The sequence below is a fragment of the Hemibagrus wyckioides genome, linkage group LG27 (genome assembly GCF_019097595.1).
Source record: "Hemibagrus wyckioides isolate EC202008001 linkage group LG27, SWU_Hwy_1.0, whole genome shotgun sequence".
In the NCBI taxonomy this organism is placed as follows: domain Eukaryota; kingdom Metazoa; phylum Chordata; class Actinopteri; order Siluriformes; family Bagridae; genus Hemibagrus; species Hemibagrus wyckioides.
In genome coordinates this window covers 17,719,625-17,733,417 of record NC_080736.1, presented here as the reverse complement: position 1 = coordinate 17,733,417, position 13,793 = coordinate 17,719,625, and the positions used below count along the sequence as shown (strand labels likewise).

Genomic DNA, 13,793 nt, shown 5'->3' with positions numbered 1-13,793 from the left:
CACTATACTACACACTACTATACACTATACTACACACTATAGTATATTATATACTATACTATACACTATAATATACATTATACTATACACTATACTACACACTACTCTACACTATACTACACACTATAGTATATTATATACTATACTATACACTATAATATACATTATACTATACACTATACTACACACTACTATACACTATACTACACACTATAGTATATTATATACTATACTATACACTATACTACACACTACTATACACTATACTACACACTACTATACACTATACTACACACTATAGTATATTATATACTATACTATACACTATACTACACACTATAGTATATTATAAACTATACTATACACTATAATATACATTATACTATACACTATACTACACACTACTCTACACTATACTACACACTATAGTATATTATATACTATACTATACACTATACTACACACTACTCTACACTATACTACACACTATAGTATATACTATACTATACACTATACTACACACTACTCTACACTATACTACACACTACTATACACTGTAATATACATTATACTATACACTATACTACACACTACTCTACACTATACTACACACTATAGTATATTATAAACTATACTATACACTATAATATACATTATACTATACACTATACTACACACTACTATACACTATACTACACACTATAGTATATTATATACTATACTATACACTATACTACACACTACTCTACACTATACTACACACTACTATACACTGTAATATACATTATACTATACACTATACTACACACTACACTATACTACACACTACTATACACTATAATATACATTATACTATACACTATACTACACACTACACTATACTACACACTACACTATACTACACACTACTATACACTATAATATACACTATACTACACACTACACTATACTACACACTACTCTACACTATACTACACACTACTCTACACTATACTACACACTACTCTACACTATACTACACACTACTATACACTATAATATACATTATACTATACACTATACTACACACTACTCTACACTATACTACACACTGCACTATACTACACACTACTCTACACTATACTACACACTACTCTACACTATACTACACACTGCACTATACTACACACTACTCTACACTATACTGCACACTGCACTATACTACACACTACTCTACACTGTACTACACACTGCACTATACTACACACTACTCTACACTATACTACACACTGCACTATACTACACACTACTCTACACTATACTACACACTACTCTACACTGTACTACACACTGCACTATACTACACACTACTCTACACTATACTACACACTACTCTACACTGTACTACACACTGTACTATACTACACACTACTCTACACTATACTGCACACTGCACTATACTACACACTACTCTACACTGTACTACACACTGCACTATACTACACACTACTCTACACTATACTACACACTACTCTACACTATACTACACACTGCACTATACTACACACTACTCTACACTATACTACACACTACTCTACACTGTACTACACACTGCACTATACTACACACTACTCTACACTATACTACACACTACTCTACACTGTACTACACACTGTACTATACTACACACTACTCTACACTGTACTACACACTGCACTATACTACACACTACTCTACACTATACTACACACTGCACTATACTACACACTACTCTACACTATACTACACACTACTCTACACTATACTACACTGCACTATACTACACACTACTCTACACTGTACTACACACTGCACTATACTACACACTACTCTACACTATACTACACACTGCACTATACTACACACTACTCTACACTATACTACACACTACTCTACACTGTACTACACACTGCACTATACTACACACTACTCTACACTATACTACACACTACTCTACACTGTACTACACACTGCACTATACTACACACTACTCTACACTATACTACACACTACTCTACACTATACTACACACTACTATACACTATACTACACACTACTCTACACTATACTACACACTGCACTATACTACACACTACTCTACACTATACTACACACTACTCTACACTATACTACACACTGCACTATACTACACACTACTCTACACTATACTGCACACTGCACTATACTACACACTACTCTACACTATACTACACACTACACTATACTACACACTACACTGTACTACACACTGCACTATACTACACACTACTCTACACTATACTACACACTGCACTATACTACACACTACTCTACACTATACTACACACTACACTATACTACACACTACTCTACACTATACTACACACTACTCTACACTATACTACACACTGCACTATACTACACACTACTCTACACTATACTACACACTACTCTACACTATACTACACACTACACTATACTACACACTACTCTACACTATACTACACACTACACTATACTACACACTACTCTACACTATACTACACACTACTCTACACTATACTACACACTACACTATACTACACACTACTCTACACTATACTACACACTACTCTACACTATACTACACACTACACTATACTACACACTACTCTACACTATACTACACACTACAGTATACTACACACTACTCTACACTATACTACACACTACTCTACACTATACTACACACTACACTATACTACACACTACTCTACACTATACTACACACTACTCTACACTATACTACACACTACTCTACACTATACTACACACTACTCTACACTATACTACACACTACACTATACTACACACTACTCTACACTATACTACACACTACTCTACACTATACTACACACTACAGTATACTACACACTACTCTACACTATACTACACACTACTCTACACTATACTACACACTACTCTACACTATACTACACACTACACTATACTACACACTACTCTACACTATACTACACACTACTCTACACTGTACTACACACTGCACTATACTACACACTACTCTACACTATACTACACACTACTCTACACTGTACTACACACTGCACTATACTACACACTACTCTACACTATACTACACACTACTATACACTATAATATACATTATACTATACACTATACTACACACTACTCTACACTATACTACACACTGCACTATACTACACACTACTCTACACTATACTACACACTACTCTACACTATACTACACACTGCACTATACTACACACTACTCTACACTATACTGCACACTGCACTATACTACACACTACTCTACACTATACTACACACTACACTATACTACACACTACACTGTACTACACACTGCACTATACTACACACTACTCTACACTATACTACACACTGCACTATACTACACACTACTCTACACTATACTACACACTACACTATACTACACACTACTCTACACTATACTACACACTACTCTACACTATACTACACACTGCACTATACTACACACTACACTATACTACACACTACTCTACACTATACTACACACTACTCTACACTATACTACACACTACACTATACTACACACTACTCTACACTATACTACACACTACACTATACTACACACTACTCTACACTATACTACACACTACAGTATACTACACACTACTCTACACTATACTACACACTACTCTACACTATACTACACACTACACTATACTACACACTACTCTACACTATACTACACACTACAGTATACTACACACTACTCTACACTATACTACACACTACTCTACACTATACTACACACTACACTATACTACACACTACTCTACACTATACTACACACTACTCTACACTATACTACACACTACTCTACACTATACTACACACTACTCTACACTATACTACACACTACACTATACTACACACTACTCTACACTATACTACACACTACTCTACACTATACTACACACTACAGTATACTACACACTACTCTACACTATACTACACACTACTCTACACTATACTACACACTACACTATACTACACACTACTCTACACTATACTACACACTACTCTACACTGTACTACACACTGCACTATACTACACACTACTCTACACTATACTACACACTACTCTACACTGTACTACACACTGCACTATACTACACACTACTCTACACTATACTACACACTACTATACACTATAATATACATTATACTATACACTATACTACACACTACTCTACACTATACTACACACTACTATACACTATACTACACACTACTATACACTATAATATACATTATACTATACACTATACTACACACTACTCTACACTATACTACACACTGCACTATACTACACACTACTCTACACTATACTACACACTACTCTACACTATACTACACACTGCACTATACTACACACTACTCTACACTATACTGCACACTGCACTATACTACACACTACTCTACACTATACTACACACTACACTATACTACACACTACACTGTACTACACACTGCACTATACTACACACTACTCTACACTATACTACACACTGCACTATACTACACACTACTCTACACTATACTACACACTACACTATACTACACACTACTCTACACTATACTACACACTACTCTACACTATACTACACACTGCACTATACTACACACTACACTATACTACACACTACTCTACACTATACTACACACTACTCTACACTATACTACACACTACACTATACTACACACTACTCTACACTATACTACACACTACACTATACTACACACTACTCTACACTATACTACACACTACAGTATACTACACACTACTCTACACTATACTACACACTACTCTACACTATACTACACACTACACTATACTACACACTACTCTACACTATACTACACACTACTCTACACTATACTACACACTACACTATACTACACACTACTCTACACTATACTACACACTACTCTACACTATACTACACACTACAGTATACTACACACTACTCTACACTATACTACACACTACTCTACACTATACTACACACTACACTATACTACACACTACTCTACACTATACTACACACTACTCTACACTATACTACACACTACTCTACACTATACTACACACTACTCTACACTATACTACACACTACACTATACTACACACTACTCTACACTATACTACACACTACTCTACACTATACTACACACTACAGTATACTACACACTACTCTACACTATACTACACACTACTCTACACTATACTACACACTACTCTACACTATACTACACACTACACTATACTACACACTACTCTACACTGTACTACACACTGCACTATACTACACACTACTCTACACTATACTACACACTACTCTACACTATACTACACACTACTCTACACTGTACTACACACTGCACTATACTACACACTACTCTACACTATACTACACACTACACTATACTACACACTACTCTACACTATACTACACACTACTCTACACTATACTACACACTACTCTACACTATACTACACACTACTCTACACTATACTACACACTACTCTACACTGTACTACACACTGCACTATACTACACACTACTCTACACTATACTACACACTACACTATACTACACACTACTCTACACTATACTACACACTACTCTACACTATACTACACACTACACTATACTACACACTACTCTACACACTACTCTACACTATACTACACACTACTCTACACTATACTACACACTACTCTACACTGTACTACACACTGCACTATACTACACACTACTCTACACTATACTACACACTACACTATACTACACACTACTCTACACTATACTACACACTACTCTACACTATACTACACACTACACTATACTACACACTACTCTACACTATACTACACACTACTCTACACTATACTACACACTACTCTACACTATACTACACACTACTCTACACTATACTACACACTACACTATACTACACACTACTCTACACTATACTACACACTACAGTATACTACACACTACTCTACACTATACTACACACTACTCTACACTATACTACACACTACACTATACTACACACTACTCTACACTATACTACACACTACTCTACACTATACTACACACTACTCTACACTATACTACACACTACACTATACTACACACTACTCTACACTATACTACACACTACTCTACACTATACTACACACTACTCTACACTATACTACACACTACTCTACACTATACTACACACTACTCTACACTGTACTACACACTGCACTATACTACACACTACTCTACACTATACTACACACTACACTATACTACACACTACTCTACACTATACTACACACTACTCTACACTATACTACACACTACTCTACACTATACTACACACTACACTATACTACACACTACTCTACACTATACTACACACTACTCTACACTATACTACACACTACTCTACACTATACTACACACTACTCTACACTGTACTACACACTGCACTATACTACACACTACTCTACACTATACTACACACTACACTATACTACACACTACTCTACACTATACTACACACTACTCTACACTATACTACACACTACACTATACTACACACTACTCTACACTATACTACACACTACAGTATACTACACACTACTCTACACTATACTACACACTACTCTACACTATACTACACACTACACTATACTACACACTACTCTACACTATACTACACACTACTCTACACTATACTACACACTACTCTACACTATACTACACACTACTCTACACTATACTACACACTACACTATACTACACACTACTCTACACTATACTACACACTACTCTACACTATACTACACACTACTCTACACTATACTACACACTACTCTACACTATACTACACACTACTCTACACTATACTACACACTACACTATACTACACACTACTCTACACTATACTACACACTACTCTACACTATACTACACACTACTCTACACTATACTATATTATATACTATACTATACATTTTCTTCTTCTTCTTTGGGCTTTTCCCTTCAGGGGTCTCCACAGCGAATCATCTCTCTCCATCTATCCCTATCTTCTGCATCCTCAACACTTACACCCACTAGCTTCATATCCTCATTTATTACATCCATATACCTCCTCTTTGTCCTTCCTCTTTTCCTCCTGCCTGGCAGCTCCATGTCCAACATTCTCCTACCAATATACTCACTCTCCCTCCTCTGGACATGTCCAAACCATCTTAATCTCTCGTCCCTAACTTTCTCCCCCAAACGTCCAACATGAGCTGTCCCTCTGATGTACTCGTTCCTAATCCTGTCCAACCGTGTCACTCCTAAAGAGAACATCAACATCTTCAGCTCTGCTACCTCCAGCTCTGACTCCTGTCTCTGTCTCAGGGACACTGTCTCTAAACCATACAGCATGGCCGGTCTCACCCCTGTCCTGTACACCTTCCCCTTCATTCTCACTGATATTTTTCTATCACACAGAACTCCCGACATCTTTCTCCACCCATTCCAACCTGCCTGCACTCGCTTCTTTACCTCTTTCTCACACTCTCCATTACTCTGGACTGTTGACCCCAAGTACTTAAACTCCTGTACCTTCTTCACCTCTTCACCCTGTAATCTTACTGTTCCACTTCCATCCCTGTCATTCACACACATGTACTCAGTCTTAATACCACTGACTTTCATTCCTCTTCTCTCCAGCGCAAACCTCCACCTCTCCATGTTTTCCTCCACCTGCTCCCTGCTCTCACTACAGATCACAATGTCATCTGCAAACATCATTGTCCAAGGAGACTCCTGTCTGACCTCCTCTGACAACTGGTCCATCACCATAGCAAACAGGAAGGGGCTCAGAGCCGATCCCTGATGCAGTCCCACCTCCACTCTGAACTCCTCTGTCTGACCTACACCACACCTCACCACTGTCCTGCTCCTCTCATACATGTCCTGCACCACTCTGACATACTTCTCTGCTACTCCTGACTTCCTCATACAGTACCACAGCTCATCTCTTGGCACCCTGTCATACGCTTTCTCCAAGTCTACAAACACACAGTGCAGCTCTCTCTGACCATCCCTATACTTCTCCATCAACATTCTCAGAGCAAAAATTGCATCTGATGTGCTCTTTCTGGGCATGAAGCCATTCTGCTGCTCACAAATTTCCACTACCTTTAGTAGTGGAAGTTAGGTTAAGGAAGGTAGGAGACATTTGTGAGCAGCGGTATGGCTTCATGCCCAGAGAGAGCACAACAAATGCATAGTTTCATTGTATGGCTCATCAACTCTATCCCCCTATAGTTGCTGCAACTAATAAAATAACTTCTTCTCCATTCCTCAGGCATCTTCTTACTCTTTAAAACCCTGTTAAACAAACTAGTTAAAAATTCACTGCTGCCTCTCCTAGACACTTCCAGACCTGCCGCTCTACTTTTCATCCTCTTCAAAGCCTTTCTGAATTCATCCTTTCTAATCTTATCTACTTTCTGTTCCACAGAGTTCACTCCTTCTACTCCTTTTCCCTCTCATTTTCCTCGTTCATCAGCTCTTCAAAGTACTCCTTCCATCTCCTCTGTACACTCTCCTCACTCGTGAGCACCTTTCCATCTCTATCCTTAATAACTCTAACTTGCTGCACATCCTTCCCATCTCGATCCCTCTGCCTAGCTAACCTGTACAAGTCCGTCTCTAGTGTCTAACCTAGTGTACAACTCATCATACACCTTCTGCTTGGGCTTAGACCCCTCCCTCTTCACTCTGTGCTGTAACTCCTTGTATTCCTGTCTATTCTCTTCAGTCCTGTCCATGTCCCACTTCTTCTTGATTAACCTCTTCCTCTGAATACTATCCTGAACTTCCTCATTCCGCCACCCAGCACCTTTCTTCCTGTCTCCTTGATCACTTCTGCTGTAGTTTCCCAGTCATCTGGCAGCACTACCTGACCACCCAGAGACTGCCTCAACTTCTGTCTAAATTCTTCGTCCAACATAAGTGTTAACCACAGCCTTGTCCATCCTCTAAGCAAAGTCCACTACCATCTGCCCTTCAAGGTTCCTTACCTTAACTCCAGACTTGCTCATCCTGATCACCTGTGTTCCCCTCACCAACATGTCCATTAAAATCTGCTCCTATCACCACTCTCTCTCCCGTGGGAATACTCTCTATCACCTCATCTAATTCACTCCAGAATCTCTCTTTCTCCTCTAACTCACAACCTACCTGTGGGGCATAACCACTAACAACATTCAACATCACCCCTTCAACCTCTAACTTCAGACTCATCACCCTGTCTGACACTCTCCTCACCTCCAGAACATTCCTCACAAACTCCTCCTTCAGGACCACACCTACCCCATTTCTCTTACTATCCACCCCATAATAAAACAGCTTGAATCCTGCTCCTATACTACGAGCCTTGCTCCCCTTCCACCTGGTCTCCTGTACACACAGTATATCCACCTTCCTTCTCTCCATCATATCAGCCAGCTCTCTACCTTTCCCTGTCATAGTACCAACATTCAGAGTTCCTATTCTCAGTCCTACACTCTTACCTTTCCTCTTCTCTCTCTGTCTACACACTCTCCTCCCTCCTCTACTTCTTCCACCAACAGTAGCCCAATTTCCACTTTTCCAATTTTTTGTAGGTCAACGGCGCCGATGGCGGTCGTTGTTAACTCGGGCCTCGACAGATCCGCTATGAAATTCAGAGTACTGACGATTCACTTGGTTAAATTTGGCAATGTTTTACACCGGATGCCCTTCCTGACACAACCCTCTCTATTTATCTGGGCTTGGGACCGGCACAGAAGTCTGGACTGTGACCCCCATGGCTAGATTATACTACTACACACTGTACTATACTATACACTATATAATACACTATACTATACACTATGTAGGTATACTATATACTAAGTTTACTTGGCACTGAATCCGATCATCCAGAATTCACACAACCGGACTTGCATTGATAGTATTATCCATTAATTTTCTGCTTAACTCCAGTATTTATAATTATTTTCTACCTTAGACAAATTTACCGAGTGTTTCACTGATATGTAATGTCATTTTTTTCCTGCTCTCTGCAATTAGTTTTTTTTTTCTCTACTCCAGGAATGAACAGCACACAAGTGTTCTCCTGCTCTTTGTGTCCAGCGTCCTATACTTCTCAAGTTTACTTTCACAAACACGTCAGAAGATGCCACTATGAGGAGTATTTGAGACTGCTGAATTCAGGAGAGATTAAATTTGAGACCCTGATGCCCACACGGCATTCCAGCGGTCAGCAGACACCCTCCGGATCTCTGGGGACTAACAGCTCTCCTGAAGAAAAGCAGCAAGATCTCCATCACTGCTCGGAATGTGGGAAAAGTTTTCCTCAGCTGAGTATTCTCCAGTTACACCAGTGCATTCCCACAGGGAAGAAACTGCATCAGTGTTCATCGTGTGGAAAGAGTTTCAGTAACAAAGGAACTCTCATACGACACGAGCGCATTCACACCGGCGAGAAACCCTTCCACTGTGCACAGTGCGGGAGGAGTTTTACTCAGAAAAGTCACCTCCAAACACACGAGCGCATTCACACCGGAGAGAAACCGTTCCAGTGCTCACACTGTGGGAAAAGCTTTAATCACCAGAGTCACCTCCAGCAACACCAGCGCATCCACACCGGAGAGCGGCCGTACCGGTGCGCGCAGTGCGGCCGGGGCTTTACTCACCTCGGTCACCTCCAACAACACCAGCGCACTCACACAGGAGAAAAACCCTTTCAGTGCTCAGAGTGTGGGAAAAGTTTTAATCACCAGAATAATCTCCAAACTCACCAGCGCATTCACACAGGCGAGAAACCGTATCACTGCACGCTGTGTGGGAAAAGCTTCATTCACCAGAGCCACCTCCAGTTCCACCAGCACATCCACACAGGAGAGAAGCCCTTCCAGTGCTCGGTGTGTGGGAAATGCTTCAACCGAGCGAGCCATCTTCAACAACACCAGCGCACTCACACGGGCGAGAAACCGTATCAGTGCTCCGTGTGCGGGAAACGTTTTACACGAAACACTCATCTGCAAAAACACCAGCGCAAACACACATCAGAGACGGTGTACTGATGCAGTCACACTTATAAAAAAAAAAAACCCAAAACACACGCATGTAAATATGTTGAATCCATAAAGATGAATTTATCATCAGTGTTTTTCAGATGAATGTGATTAATGATGTGAAGCATGTTTGTGCTGTGTAACTGTACAGCTAGCATCCTGTTGATCGACAAATCACTTCCGATCATATGGCCTTATTTAATGTCTGTTCTACGTTTTAGAGGACAACGGCACTCGATTCTGCCTACGTGAGAAACGTGTAGGTGCACTAGTCATAAACAATCCGAGTGAACTCAACCGTGTACCAAGTAACAAACATGGAACCATGTAAAAAAAACCACAATAATAAAACTCTCTAGAAGTGACCAGTCTCCACAGAGGGACACAGTACTTCTTGGTTAGAATACAAATCTGCAGTCACAACAGCACTTATTTTGTGGATAAAAGTGTACAGTGAATAACAGCATGTCCTCAAATCTCAGTCAGGGTGATGGTGGAGGAAAAATAGCTGCAAAGTTCTTTAGATATCTTTGCGCTCTGAGCTTCAGTTGGGTTTCCAGAAGCGTCAGAGTACAGAGCTAGAAGAAATGTTCATTAAGCTTCTCTTTAACTCAGACTGGTGCTCACCATTAATATGCTTTAATTCAAACTAATGTTTAAACGTCATTCTTCTATAAATAAAACATCCATAAATGCTATTGAACAGTTTAAACCATTATGAAGGGAAACAGTTGATAAACACCTCCTACAGCCTGCAAAACCAAAAAAAAAAAGGAAAACGGGCAACATGCTGAGGACTGAGCTCATAGCAAAGAAAGGTGCGAACAATCAGTTCACAGAGGATTGAAGAAGTACAGGTCTGAAAAGTCTGATGACGTTGACATGAATCGATAATTCTGCATTACATTCTGACCGGTAATTACGGCACTTGACCTCGACGGGTTTGGACGACAGTGGGGGACAAATGAGGCCCGTGCGTTTGTTATTTCAACACCAAGCCCTGCAGCTATGAGTGATGTATATTTTCTTTCTCAGACAGCGAACTGTATAGCCTGTGTTTTTAAATGTAACAACTAAAGCGAACACTTGTATATATCCAAAGAATAACACATTTACCAGTAAGACCTTTTCAAATTCACATTTTGGTCACAATTTACACTGTTGTGGGGAAAAAGGTTCAGTTCATCAAGTGCAAAAAAAGTAACAGCATCATCTACAGCAATCAGTATTTTTCTTTATACACTGTACTGCCAAAAGTTTTGGGACACCCCTCCAAATCATTGAGTTTTTCAGGGGTTGGGCTCGGCCCCTTAGTTCCAGTGAAAGGAACGCTTAATGCTTCAGCTTCATACCAAGACATTTTGGACAGTTTCTAATTCATCCCAAAGGTGTTCTATGGGGTTGAGGTCAGTCAAGTTCCTCCACACCAAACTCACTCATCCATGTCTTTATGGACCTTGCTTTGGTCACTGGTGTGCAGTCATGTTGGAACAGGAAGGGGTCATCCCCAAACTGTTCCCACAAAGAGCATGAAATTGTCCAAAATGTCTTGGTATGAAGCTGAAGCATTAAGAGTTCCTTTCACTGGAACTAAGGGGCCGAGTCCAACCCCTGAAAAACAACACCTGAATGATTGTAAAATAAAAACAACAAAAAATTGAAAAAGTTCTCTAGAAAAGTCCACATTACTCAGCTCTACCTCTGATGGACATGAGGTCAGTTTTTTACACGACTCATGATCTCTTCAGTGGAAAGAGCGGTCAGTTCAGACAGACTGATCATCGGTGCATTGGGACACTGCAGGTTCTCAAGTTTCCTCTGGACTGTGAAGCTGCATTGTGAAGCACTACATGGAAAAATGGAAAATCAGATTATTGTTTTAAAATAAAAAAATCTGATTGTTAATAATTACTGTTTCACTGTTTATAAATACTTTCTTTTAATCGTCCACATCATTCTGTGATACAGTAAAGATTTTAAATTCATTAAAAAGTTAAAACATTTTCTGCTGCACAATATCACTTTTTTTAAAACCAAAAATAAAACATGGCGTTTTTGCTTTTTTTGTTTGAAATCTTGTAGATCTGAATGTTTTATACTTTAGATAATAGTTATTTGCTCAGACTTTTTCCATCCCTGAGAAACTTTTGTGTAAAAATAAAATAAAGGCTCATGTGATTGGGGTCCCATGCTGAATGAAGTCTGAAACTGATATCACTGGTCAGTGTGATTGTAGTTATGACATCATCTATGACCTGAGAAACACAGTTAGGGATAAATCCATCTGACTTGTGATTCACAGAAACACAACTCTTCAACAATTCAACTTACTAAGGAATTCAAATAGTTTTCTTCTATTTATGTTCACCTTTCTTCTATCATGTTGTCTATCAGATTTCATTTTAATAATTCACTCCAGCTCTAATGTTGTTTGTGTTTAAAAAAGTTTAGTAATGCATCCCAGCTAAGAAAATGATCAAAAGGTGAAAGTTCACTCTCACTCACTTTTCTGTGACCCAAATACACACACACACACGCACACACACACACACACACACACAGTCAGTAGGTGTGTTTACATGGAAAC

The 13,793-nt window shown here is 39.3% G+C and overlaps 1 protein-coding gene across 2 annotated transcripts in view; it reads left to right on the top strand.

Annotated features, from left to right (window-relative positions):
- LOC131347525 (histone-lysine N-methyltransferase PRDM9-like) overlaps positions 1-13,077 on the top strand; it is a 29,998-nt gene extending 16,921 nt beyond the window's left edge. For both annotated transcript variants that reach the window (XM_058381626.1, XM_058381625.1), the window contains exon 7: positions 10,221-13,077. In XM_058381626.1, the coding sequence (XP_058237609.1) occupies positions 10,221-11,215 (995 nt within the window). In that variant the 3' untranslated portion in view covers positions 11,216-13,077. The remainder of the gene's footprint in view (positions 1-10,220) is intronic.
- The last annotated feature ends 716 nt before the right edge of the window (positions 13,078-13,793 follow it).